The following is a 13,913-nucleotide window of genomic DNA, read 5'->3' as shown; positions in this document are numbered from 1 at the left end:
GGGATAGGAGTTGGATATGTTGTGATCAAAGAGAAGAGGACATTCTAGAAAGAACAAGGAAAGTGCATGAGGCTTTGGAAGAAATGTGTGAATGTGTGAGGATCAGGCTGAGGGAGCAGGGAGCTCCTATGAGGAGGTGATAGAATGAATATTTACATGGGTAGGTTGGTGTCAAACCACAGAGGTGGTTAAATATGAGGGCAAAGAAAACTGCACTTTGTTCTCTAAAGAATGGTGAACGCTTGAGGATTTTTTTTTCTTATAAAAACTAATATTTATTTTAAATAAGAAATCACTAATTTCAGATTTTAAAGGGCTGACAATAACCACAAATATGATAATTTCCAGAAAAGTAACATGATCATTTTATCATCAGCCTGACACACCTTTTTTAATTCTTTCCCTACATTTTTTCTGCGTGCTCTTTGTTTCTTCAGATGAATTTTCACTAACACTTTTGAACCTTTGAAGATTTTTTAAGCCGATGCATAAGGTGATGAAATAGAACAGACTTTCAATTGACCAATCAATAACTATTGGGAATAGATGTCATTCAGAGTGGCATTTTAAGAAGGTTATTCTGGCTCGTGAAGGATGAATTGGAGAAGAAAAGAAATCCTCTTGAAATGGCTGTTTTCCATCGCTGTGTCATGACAGTTGGGAGAAGTGTCACAACTAACAAGGCACTAATAGTAAAGTATTGGTTTGCCACAGATTAGCTGCTTTCTCCATTAGAGCAGATTCAAGGTCATTCCTAGAATAACATCAGGCTCCTTCACGGCAATTCCAAGTGCTTTCTCAAGGGCGGGAAGGCCGTGGTGTTACACTGTGGTTCGGTCTTTGGCGGGACCCTCGGAATGTCCCCGGAGGAGGGGGTGCCTCATTTTGTCACCCTTCATGTGTTTTGGGACAGAAAGGAAAAGCATGGGGAAGCGCTCCATTAAAGGCTGATTGCAACAGTCCAGGCACACATGGCCAGGCCTAGAAGGTATCAGGAGCCTAGAGATGAAAGAATAACTTTGAGAGCCGTGGGGTGGGGTGGACATTTGATAGTTATGGAGAATGGGATGGGAGAGAAAGGAAGGAAACAAAGGAGCCCTGCAAGGCCCCAGATGTGTTCACTGCACACAGGTGAAGAATGGGGAGAAAGGGCTTACTTTGAGGGTGATAAAACACTGTCTATCTGCGCTATTACAACAAATTCTGTTGGGAAGATTTGGTGATAATAGGAGTTGGCATTCATAAAGTACTTGTTGAGTGCTAAGAAAGGAATTCCCCATAGCACATACATTATTTTTACCTAATGGCAGCCTCCCGTGAAACAGATAATATTATTACACCCATTTTCACACAGAGAGGCAAAATAACCTAGCCAAGATCACACAGCAAGCTGGCGGTGGAGCTAAGATTCAATCCCGGAAAGCCTGGTTCCCAAAACGGAGCACTGGACCACTGTGAACACCACAGTATAAGCACACAAACATCAAGCTCTCCCACAGAGAAGTCTTGTAAAAGTCATATTCTGGGAAGAAATATTGATGTCATTTGAGCCAACATTGGCACCCCAGGTTAATCTGATAGCCCCCCCTAAGATATCTTAAAAATAAATCATATATAGCAACATGTAAACGTCTTCTCAAGGCGCCCACTTCCTCACACAGGAAGTGACAAAACATAAGCAACAACACTGATAGTCATGTAGAGCTTTTTACCAATCTCTTTGTGGCCTAGATTTCTTTTTATCTTGCCTTGACCTTGTCTTGCTGACCCTGGTCTCTTCCCCCCAGACCCCTCTCCCACTTTTATTGCAATGATACAGTTGTATTCTTGCAGCAGGGTCTTTATTTCTATTGGCAGAATATTCTCAATCTACTCACTCCCTCGTACAAAGTTAATTTTAACTCTAGGACCTATAGCAATAATGCCACTTAAAGGACGCTGCTTCCAGTAGACCCTGAGAAATGTCCGCAGAGAACTCTGGATTCCCGGGGGCCCCCTTCCCTAGCTCCTCGCTGGCCCTGTAGCCTCTTTCCCGCTCCATCCGAGACCTGGGTTCCCTGCCCGCCCGCTGCCTTCTGCTCAGCCCCTGTGTGTTCTCCAGTCTCTGCTTTGCCTTCATGATACATAGGGTTTCATGTTGATCACATGGCGGGAGGGGGGAGTTGTTACTTCTTTATTTGGGTCCAAGCTAAAAAGATCTTCTCCCTATTGCCAAACCGCAAGAATCATGACACTTCGGGTTGAACCAGAATAAGCAATCCCTCTTTGGGTACAGCATGGCCAGGATGGAGGAGGAAGGTCTTTTTTCCTGGACCGCTTCTCACTCTATATCTGGCGGCAGACATAGGGACTTCAAAATACCAGATGCCCAAGGTCTGTGGTATATGCTTGGGACACACCATAGTTGAAGTAAAATAACTGAGTGGTAATTTTTTTAGGGTTTTTTTCCCCCTCTCAAAATAATATCTCTTACAAGTAGGACACATGGATTTACCTTTAGTTTTCAAAGCTGCTTAAATTTCTAAAAGATGGCCAGTGAAATGCCTCCTCTTCCTACTGGCTCACTACCGCCTCAGCCAGGTCAACGGAGGAAGCAGGTAGTCATTTTCACCAGCATCTTAACTTGGACCACACACTTCCCCTGGGGATCAGCAATGTGCATCCTGAGAAGAGAGGTCACTTGGGGAATTTCACTGTGAGGTGCTAGCCCCCCGGGGGCAGGAGATGAGCAGAGATGGCCCAGTGCTGGTGCAACACCATTGGAAACCGTTTGAATTGGGGAATCATTGCTTTTTGACTTGGTTTTAAAAATGGAACCTCCCATAACATGGTACTGGGAGGCGGAAAGATTCAGGAAAAGTCTGTAGGAATAGTGACTCCAAAACTCTGTTCCAGGACTCCAGAAAGCAAGCCTGTTGTCACCGTGGGAGGGAGACCAGAAGGAATGTCAGGTTCACGTTCCTAATAGCTTCTCCTGCACACACCTTGCCCCCCCGCCCCTTCATTTTGCCTTTATTAATAAAACTAATGGAGAGAACGCGCCTTTCCAACTCTCCCCGGGAACACGGGTTTGGCGAGTGCTGATATTTTGGCGTGGGCTTTTTCTCTCCGAGACCATTATTGAGACGAAGCACTTGTTCCTTCTTTTGTTTACCCGTGGCAGTTTGTCAGCAGTTATGATAAGTAGAGTTCCATCTGCCAGTAAAACTACGCTGCAAATTGCCGTAGAAATTAGCAGCTTTCATTGTTGCCTACGTAAATAAATATGCAGAATACATTGCACTTAAACGCACCCCCCGGCCCCCCCAAAAAAATCACAGGTACACCGCACATTTCAGTCAGACAAAACCGGGGACTCAGTGAGATGATCTCAGTTTCTAACCTGGAAGATGCACGAATGTGTGTCTAAATGAGAGAGGCAGTGTATCATGCTCGCGGAGATAAAAACAGAAGCCGCCAGACACTGCTCTGTGCCTTTATTCTCAGAATCCTTTGCCTGAAACCCACTGTCTTTTCCCGTGTTTCTCTCTCTCTCCTCTCTCTCTCTCTCTCTCTCCCCCACTCCACCCCCCCCCCCCACATCTTTTACTCTCTCTTTCTCTCCCTCTCTCCTCCTTCCTTCCCTCGCTCATTGTCCTCCCTCTCCTCCTGCTTTTGATGCTCACAGTTGTCACATTCCATTGACTCTCCCCTCTCCTCGCCTCTGTTCTTACACTCCAGCCTGGCGGTGCTTCGGCCAGGCAGCGGCAGCCTCTCCTGCGAGTTTGAGTCATGTGTGCAGCTCAGTTTGATCGAGCGTTCCTTTCCTGCCTTTTCACTCTTACAAAAGATTAAAAGGTGGCGTCACATTGCTCCCCTGTTCCTTCCCGCAGGAGGGACTTAAAAGGGACAACAAAAACTAATCACTTTCCATAAGCATTTTCTTGCTGGGGAGAGAGGAAAAAAAGGGGGTGGGGTGGGGGAGAGAAAAAGGAGAGGCGGGGGGCGGGGGGTGGATTGAGCGGTGTAATTGGAGACCGGTGGTGAGGATTGGGGCGAGCTAGAGATGCTGCACGCTGCTAACAAGGGAAGGAAGCCTTCAGCAGAGACAGGTAAGAGCGCCCAGCCATGGGTTTGGCCGAGTGGCTTTAGTGAAATCTCTGTTTGCACCGTTTTGTAATTGAGCACGGCGTCCGCGGCAGAAGCCCGTGGTCTTTCAGCCGGCTTCCTTTTGTTTAACGTAGAAAGTACCTGTATTAATTTTGACGAATTAGAGCATGCAGCAAATTCAATTGAAAATAGATTTGTATAGTAAATGCATTTATACTGAATGATCTTGCCTCCGTTTTTTATTTAAGGGGAAGAGACGAGAAAGATGCTTTTGATCAGCGTAGCACTTTGCATTACGTTCAGTTCTAAAGAGCTAACGGGAAAATAAAATAATCCAATTGATCCTGTTTTTGTGAACTCCGGGACCTACACGCTGGGAGAGAGAGCCGGCATTCGAAATTTTCCTTCCCACCCAACTTCTGATGCGTTATAATAATTTTTCCACTGGAGGTTTAAGCCAGAGTAGAGTTTATTTAAGTCAGCTGCCGGCGTGTGTTTGGTTTGGATCTTGGGGGTGAAGCGCTGCTTATACCTCCTAACCTGGGTCAGGTTGATGTTTCATAAATGGAGATGAACCGTTGTCCCGAATGCAACATAAAGTTAAAACATCAGGCTAGGGCATGTTTCAGAAAAGGATCCAGTAAATAATTAGGGGAGCTAAATGAGGACAGGGTGAAATGGGAGTTAACTCTGGGGGTGCTGTGTTATGAGCTTTTTTTGGATTTTAAGGGGCTCCATAATGAAGGGGAGTGATCACCCTCAGGTCGGAACTTTGCATTCAGACCCTAAATACAGAATGCATGTGGATTTGCACTGTAGGTGGCTGCTAGCAACCTGTCCCTTTTGTGCGCTATGAATGGGAGTTGTGGATTATATTTGATGGCATTTCTCCTGTAAAGAGCGTTGGGAAGGAGTTTAAAAGGTTCACATCTATTCTAACGCTGAACAAATAGAAAATGCAACGTATCCTAGGCTCCCGGCACCTGGTTCTGGTGGCTGCTGCTGGTTTTTAAAGTTTTGATACATTTGTTTCTAGCATCAGTCTTGGCTGATTGTGTGTTCATTGCCTCTGCTGCTAACCTGTATTGCTGGCATGAATGAACTGAGATTTGAAAATGCAAAATAAAAAAATATTTAAAAAATCCAATTAGCTAGAGTTTCATTTAAGGATAACAGAAATCCAAATCATATTCAGACTTTGATCGAGGGTGTCACCTGACATGTTTGGATTAATTTTTAGATGATTATTTCCTGGATGTGGAAATCGGAATATTAAAAGTACACAATTCTGTGCAAAGAATGCTTCTCCGGCATGAGACACAGAAAGGTGACTTTAGAGCTTTCACCAGGTTTGGTGGCCGGGAGAACTGCTGTGCCGTGGCATTGTCGAGCTCAACAACCATGAGTGAGAGGGTGTTTTATATATGTATTTGGTGATAAGATTGTTTTATCCCCGAGTTTCCACACTGGACTTGCTCCTCCAAACCAGACCCTGGCATGTGTCGTGTCTGCCAGACCATCCATCTAATGGCATGTTATGGGTGCAGCCCGTGAATCCAGTTTTCTAAGGACACCAGGTGGGAGCTGCTGAATTTGGGGGAGGCGGGAGTGGACCCCAAACGGAATATGGGCCTCATCAGACATCATCCTCGAGAGCATCTCCAGTGGAGGTTCTGTGGGGACACTTAATTTTCCCATCCTGGTTAAAAGACCAGGGGAAGATGTGGACAGGGACAGGAAACTGCTGCAGGCTGCCATAATCGTGCTGGTGACAGCATAGCGAGTTCTTAAAATCCCAGCACATATAGTTTTCTTTTTACCAACTTACGAAACTTTGCAGAACCTTAAAGTAGCACTTCTCCCATTCAATCGTGTTTGTACATCGCTGGCTCACAGAAAACCTTTTCTCTGACTCTCGCCGTGCCAAACTATTGAGTGTTGTGTTGCCTCTGACAATGGTGATGATTTCTTAAATCAGTGGTAAGTGTTGAGGAGATGGGCCGGGAGATATATGTTGCCTGCATCAGAGATGCATTGTGTTTGTGAAAGCGACGTCTTCCAGGTGAGCAGATGATACATTTGAAGCTGTGGCTTGGCTATGTGTATCCCTGAATGGCTGTCCTAGAAATCTGACTGGAACCAAAGTAGGCAGCAACCATTCAGCTGTCCACTGGCTGGTAGTTCAGCATACACTTTGAAGCAGATGGTAACCAAAACTATCCTGCCTCAAACTATCTGAGTCATATAAATAGCATTTTTCTGACTTTTCCAGTAGATGTTGCTGGAGAGCAAAGAAAAGATTATTATGTTTTTACAGAAAAAAAATGAAATGCAGTAGACGTATACAAACCAATGAAAAAGATCCTTTTCCCCAAACTCTGCTGGTAGCATTTTGCATAATTTGCTAATTAATGAATTATATTGAATCATTCTCTTTTATGATGGTCTATAGAAGAAAGCTATTAAAACTTGAGTTCAATTTTTAAAATTATGAAATTGTTCTCTTTAGTCCCTATATATAATCTGTTTGCTGTTTTTTCCATTTAAAAAAAAAAAAATCAAGTTAACTGCACATTGCTATTCAGAACATTTCATCCCTGAATGCTAAAACCCTTTAACATGCAAATATGATGTCAGAGGGAGAACTGAAATAGAATACCCTGAGAAGAGTAATGATCAAACGCATTATAAAAATATGCACCAGTTGCCAACATGTAATGAAATATTAAGAAATTAAAAGCATGCAACCTCTAAAGTAATAGAATTTCATTGCTCTGAGACTGTTTTCCCACTGAATATTAAATGCTTAATAGATCTATCTGTTAAAAAAAAAACAATCACAACCCTACATGGTTTGTCAGTGAAGTTCTTTCATTATATGATTTTGAAAAATTAGCCCAATAGGATTTTCCTCAGACTAGGAAATGTAATTAACATTGGATATTAAGTGCCAGATTTCCAAAGCCAAAGCCACCAGGCTTGATGGAGAAAAGAGGAATTCAGAGAGCAAGCATCAGTGCTAGGAGCCGAGGGGACCCACGCTGAAACTCGTCCGCTGGTGATCACTCTGATAAAATGACAAAGACATCCCTGAGGAGCCTGGGATTTTGGTACACAGACACGAACTGATGCAATTTCAGGCAAGCAATGACCTCGATCTGTGGGAATATTTATTTTTGGAAATGATCAGTTAACCAATTTCAGTTGTGAAAGAGACATGCTTGAATATGACAAAAGCACTTGCAGATAGGATAAGGGTACAACCTAGGAGCTAGAGCTTTCTGTTTTTTCTTACCATAAGCAGTCCAAGCTGTTTCCTGGTGGTTTTTTTTTTTTTTTCTTTTGCATGGAAGTCCTTCTTTGTCAGTTTATTCCTGAGGTGTGAAATGCTCCATAGGATGTTTTTATTTTACACCCATTCATTTCTCTTTTCTGGGAGGAAAAAAAAAAAAGCTTATATTTAGAAGGCGTGAGTGTCAACTACTCCTATTTTGTAATTAGCACTAGAAATCCACTGGGGTAAGGATGTTCTTCCTTCCTTCCTTCCTTCCTTCCTTCCTTCTTTCCTTTTTTTTGGTTTTGATTCAAATATATTTTTTTTGTGCTTAACCCATAGTGGTTATTGTTTTTCTTTCTGTCTTTAAATAAGAAAAGCTATATAATTTGGGGAGAGATTTGGGTTTGTTCTTCTGGTTTGTTTGCTGCTCACTTCTGGTGTTCTCTACTTTCATTAGAGCTGTTAAGCACTTGTACTCTGAAGTAAACAGGACAAACAACACCTCCAACAACAACAAATGGCCGTTCTCTCACTGAGAGCCTTAGGAGGTGAGAGCCTTAGGAGGACTGACAATGCGAACCACACTCAGAGAATGGCCTAGTGGGTTCAAAGGTGCCAGGTCCTGACTCCCTTCTTAGGAGAGCTGAGAGGAAAGGTCACCACAGGTCGAGGGGATCCCGAGGGTGGCAGCCTTTGAATTAGGAGTGAAATGTGGAAACACAGTATAATCCTGATGAGCAAAATCAGAGGGATAATGAGGAAATAATGCCGAAAAGAATGACCAATGTCAGTATGCTGAAGGGCCTTGAATGTCAGATCAAGGTTTGTAGTAGCCACCAGGATGTAATCTGGCAGCTTCCAGAGGAGTTCTCTTGCTGTGGGAGTGGGGAAGGAGTGGAATTGTGGGTCTTTATTATGCCCTCCACCCACCCAAGAGATGCTGAAATGCTTATGTAGGGGCCATCTGCTCTCCATTATACTGTGGCCTTAAGGAGGTACTGTTCTTGATGGGATATTGCTTTGCCTTTTAGGGATTCTGTTAAAAAAAAAAAAAGACACCAAGAACCTCCAGAGTAGAGTAGAGACTGGAAAGCAGCGAATAGTCCATTGCATTAGCCTAAACTTGGGAGGTATGGTTGAGAAATACTCTGGAGGGAAGGGAGAGCAGCTTTGAGAAACACCTTCCTATTATAATTATTGCAATTTCTTGTGTGTACTGTAGATGTCATGGCCTCATTAGGCAAGGATTTTGTGTATATGCATCTGTTTTCATAAGACAAGCCTTCACCCTTCGTCAGAGGTGAGACCTGTAGTTTAGAAGATGTGCTATTTCTTTCTACTATTTGGGGCAATCACTTAGTGTTTCGGGCATCTCCCATTTCCTGACATTGATTAGGACGGATTTTTAGGACCTTCAAGGATTTTCATATCTCTGAAAAGGGATATACTTTATTTATTAGAATTAGTTGCCACTCTGAATTGCCTGTGTGTCAGTTACTTTCAAAAACCTGACTAACTTACCCCTAAACCCTTAGGTGCCTGGTGTATTCAACTGAGGAGCTCAGCTGTGGAGACTTCTCTACCTATACAATAGAAAGTTAATGTCAATACAGAAAATATTTTCTTGCATCCAATAGACTTCATAATGAGAAGGAGCAAAAATAATTATTAGCACAATTAAGGAAGTGGAGTGCCACTCTTTTCCCCAGACGTTGATTTAAGCAGCCTATCCAGGTGGACAGGGTCAGCAACAGCACCTGGAAACGGAGCCATAAATGAGTGTCTTGCCTTGTCCTCCAACCACTTTAATCTGATTTGTTCCATTTACCTTTTCCAAGCTTTTCATCTCTCCACCATTTGAATACCATCAGAGATGGGGGGCTGCCCATGACATTCACACTTGACATTATCAAGCACAAAAGGCATCACTCATACACTTGACTGCACTACAATGCAAGGGAAAAAATAGATCCCAAAGGCATAGAAATTATTGTTTCGTACCTTGAACGTAGGTGGGTATTTTTTCCCTGTTTCCTCCAGCCTGCCTTGTTTGACGGATTTGCTTCTGTGTATTTGCAGAGGGTTCTGGAAACCCTGGAAAAAAATAAGCACTCACAAATCCATAACGTACACATCCTTATGTTCACTGGAAGTGTGTGTAGTAATACAATGGAAATTTACAACTCTGTTAATATGTGTTATTTGCTGGGTGCCAATCACATTTTTGTGCAGTGACAATGTTGAATCTTGCACTGGAGCTGTCTTTTCACCATGACTCCAGTCCTTCTGTGAGACCATTATGGACAAACCTTTTCCTGACTCGCACATCTGTGGTCACTGCAGTCACTCCATTAGTGCTGGGTAGACCAGAAATCTATTGACTTTATTGTAGTCCTATGTTTGTTTACCCATGAAGTGTGTGTGTGTGTGTGTGTGTGTGTGTGTGTTGGGGTTAGGAACAGGATTCTTAAAGTGAATATAAATCTATGTGTACCTCCCTTTGCTTACTATTCTGAGCCTTCTGTTCAAAGACAATCTACCACCCCCCCCCCCCCCCCCAATATGTAAGACAACATTTGTGAGCTGAACAAATAGTGTTATCAGATTGTGGTGAATTGCTTCAGTAGTATTACATCATGCATCGAGATCACATGTGCTGTAACGCTCTGTGAAACAGCCAGCTACGTGGTATTCTACAGGTTTAATACACTTCTGCTGCCTTGTACTTGGGAAGGATTTCTGTAATTGGAGACAATCTAGCAAAAAGAACTTTTTATGCCATTGGAGGCTGAAATATAAGTTTTTTTGAGAAATGTGACTTTATAGACTTGAAACTGAATGGATTACAAATTTCTCTTAATTGGGAAGAATCATAATTGCATATATAGTCCAGTCCTGATTGTCTAGGGTTTGAATTTCTAGCACAGGGATTATCCTGATTTCCTCTCTGACTCCCCTGTTTTCTCTCTAACTACCTGAGGTGAATCATTTCCCTAATCATGGGCACCTCTGCTAATGGTAGGGAAGGACGTATTTGAGCAGCAAAATCCAAATCAGTGAAGTACACTTTAGAACAGCTAATTATGTGAAAAGGTCTGGGTGGCTATGTTTTTGAAACTGTTCACAAAAGTTAACTGAATTTCAATTTAGGGTAGGGGAGTCTCTTTCTATTTACAAATCATGGCTTTCTATAGCTGTTGATATGTCAAAATTTTACCCACATGTTTACTGTAAGAAGCAAAAAGCAAATCAAACAGAGTGAATGAGGCTAAGTAATTGGTTTCATTGTTCTAGATCAGGGGTGGGGAACCTTTTTCTGCCAAGGGCCATTTGGATATTTATAACATCATTCACAGGCCATACAGAATTATCAACTAAAAAATTAGCCTCCTATATTTGGTCAAACATTTAATTAACTCACTCCTAATGCTGCCACAGGTCCGTTCTAAGTGATATCTTGAGTATTATACAGCCCATGTGCCAGATTTTCCCCACCCCTGTTCTAGGTTATATCCTTTCCCTCGCTTACACCAAGACCAACTACCATTTTGACTTAACTGGTTGGATGGTGTGCCTAGCTGGAACTTTAGAAGGCCGCTTGGGTCAAGCCAGTGTACCTTATGTAGGTTATCAGGGTTCTGATTGGCATATTCCTCTAGAATTAAGTACAAAAGTGGGTTATTGGTACCCAAACCCCATTTGATTGATCTCCAGCACCAGTACTTTCCCATTTCCATCATCAGCTGACTTACAGTCAAGCCTTAAAAAAATATTTACATTTAGAATTTGACCCTCTAGAGGTCTTCCAAGTCCCAAAGTACTTGAAGGATTTTAAAGCCTCCCAGATACCAGAATTAGGCTGAGAGGATGGAAGGATTTCCTGTAAGATATATCTGTTTTATATACTATATTACTGTTTAAATTCTCATTTAAAATATGGATTAAAACATGTTGGTCATTGTATTGTATCATCAATTCATCTCAACATTCAAAAACTTCAACATTCAAGTACATTTCTTTCTAATAAATTTGAGTTTTATCTTGTGATCAGTTGAAGTGTGAGGTTGCATAGCTGGCTTTGCCAGAGGGGTTGTAATCACACAATAGGCCCAGACATTCCCAGCCACTTCCAAGTTTGCAGAACAGGGCACAGAATTCCATCTCCTGGATATTGCGACAGAATCAAAATTTTATTTCCTCTCCTTTCTTTTTTAAATATTTTTTTTTATTGTTGACACTACATCAGTTGTAGCTTGGGCATTTTCAAAATTGTATAGTTATATCTGCCACTCTGTAACCATGTCTTACCAAATAATGCACCACTCTCTTGTACTATCCTATGTGACAAATATGTCTATAAGTAACTGGCTGCACTTTGAAGTCCCTAATCAAATTTCACAATATGTTTACTTGCTGAATCTGTTATGTAATGTAAGTGATAAAATATATACTGTGTAATATAGTTGACAGAAATACATGAAAAGACAATAAACATTATTACTCTTTTGATACCAAAAATATTCTTTTATCATTAGATTAAAATTGAGTTTATTAGAAAGAAATTTACTTGAAGTTTTTTTAGTCCTCACCTTGAGAGAGGAAGAGAGAGACAGAGAGAATGAAACAACAATGTGAGAGAGAAACATAGATTAGTTGAATCCCTCCCATAGGTACCCAACCAGGGATCAAACCCTACAACCTATATATGTGCCCTGACCTGGAATTGAACCTGCAACTTCTTGGTGTATAGGAAGGTGGCTCCAACTGAGCCACCCAGCCAGGGCTCCTTGAAGTTTTTAAGTGTCAAGATGTAGTTGATGATGTAATAATAACCAATAGTTTTAAATCCATATTGTACATAAGAAAATAAACAGTAATATAACACACAAAACTGAAAATAGAAAACCTTGGTGACTATTAGAAAAATCATTGACAAATCTAGTCACAAGTTCTGTATATGTAGAAAATGCCTCTTTTCAGTTATATGTGTGTGCATATTTTATGTACATATATGCATATACACATAAATATATACATATGTGGTTATTCTGTGTATGTCATTTGCATATTTCTACCCCTAGCTCTGTATCTATCTCAATATCTGTACCTACATCTATGTCCAGAAGTGGAGCGCGAGAAAATGAGTATATTCCTGGTAAGATATGGTGTGGCCATATTCCTGGGAAAAATACTGTGTTTTTGACATGCAGTGTACTAGGCACCAGGGATGCGAAGATGAACCACACATCATTCTTACCCAGTTCAGGAGTTAGTCCTGAATTAGAAATTATTTTAATGTTGAATATTTCACTCATGGATATATTTAACAATTGGAAACACTGAGAGAGAGAAAAATGACAAGGATTATAAAGCCATCTGAGGCCTTACTAGGTACCTCTACACTCAGCATGCTTTGCCTGGGCAGGAGGAGGATTGAACAGAAATAAAGCAAGTACGGTTTTGGGGGAAAGATCATATAAAGTGATGTGGTCCCTACCAAAAATAAATCTGGCTTTATGGAAAAGCCAGGCTAGTATGTCGGAATTCTCTATTATGCCTTATGCTGGCAAGTCACAAGCTAAAGAAGGATCGGATTGATTTGTCTGATAGTCAGTTTCTAGAGTTCTATACAGGCGAGAACACAGGGAAAGTCCTGTCAACACGGTTAGTATTAAACATGTGCGCATATGGTCTTCTTTGGAAAGTGTGTGTAAACAGTGTGTATGTCTTTTTCTAAAACGAAATGGCCTTATGTGGTTAAGATCCTTCTTTTCTCAATCTATACAGCATTTGAGATGTATATGTTTTATGTATTTATAACCATGTATCTTATGTGATTTATATACATGCACATGTAATCTCTAGAGGTCAGTAGAATATAAGAAACGGGCTTTCCCATCTAGATGAGACCTAGATGTTTTGGAGACCATTTTTCAAATGGTAAAATGATGATCATCAGTCGACTAATGACATTAGGAACTAAAATCATTAATCAGTGTTAACCAAAAAAAAAAAAAAAATTCATGTCATTCTTGTTCCTGAAATGAATCTAATCTATTTGTTTTAAGCAAATTTCAGATAAATGAACGTTTGCATGGCAATAACCTTGACAGAAACCCAAGCTATAATTACTTTCTTAGGGTCTATTATAAGACTGTGAGTCTACAGAACCCTTTCTGAAGATATTTTTAATGTTACTAGAGCAAAACAGTAAATTGTTATTAAACACTTGGCTATTACATCCGAAACACTATTTCTATTTTAGCTGCCAATTCAGCCTCCTCAACTCTTAGGAATGAATGATTTCATGATTTATAAGTTGCAATTCTGTTTGTTCTTGTGAACTAAATGTCTCTAATGTTGAGAAATGTAGTAGAAAATTGTGATTTATTTTATATATAAAGCTAAAATAGTTGACAGTTTAGCAAATTGCCTCACAGTTGAGCATGTTTATCAAGTTTTTCTCTAAAACAGTCATGTACAAAAAGTTTAGAGAGTGATGGCATGTAGTTATGAACTATTTGATCAGAGCATTGCTGGTGCCTCT

General features: G+C 41.1%; 1 protein-coding gene across 5 annotated transcripts in view; it reads left to right on the top strand.

The window, feature by feature from the left end:
• TENM2 (teneurin transmembrane protein 2) overlaps window positions 1-13,913 on the top strand; it is a 1,191,402-nt gene that overhangs the window by 539,465 nt on the left and 638,024 nt on the right. The window contains exon 1 of one of the 5 annotated variants that reach the window (XM_070414455.1): window positions 4,017-4,091. The exons of the other annotated variants lie outside the window; for them this stretch is intronic. Within the exon in view, the coding sequence (XP_070270556.1) occupies window positions 4,046-4,091 (46 nt within the window). The 5' untranslated portion in view covers window positions 4,017-4,045. Of the gene's footprint in view, window positions 1-4,016; window positions 4,092-13,913 lie in introns of those variants that run through there. 5 annotated transcript variants of the gene reach the window in all.

This window comes from Myotis yumanensis, unplaced genomic scaffold (genome assembly GCF_028538775.1).
Source record: "Myotis yumanensis isolate MYYU_CA2020_CCGP unplaced genomic scaffold, mMyoYum1.0.hap1 SCAF_5, whole genome shotgun sequence".
Lineage (NCBI taxonomy): Eukaryota > Metazoa > Chordata > Mammalia > Chiroptera > Vespertilionidae > Myotis > Myotis yumanensis.
This window is presented reverse-complemented; position numbering and strand designations above follow the sequence as displayed.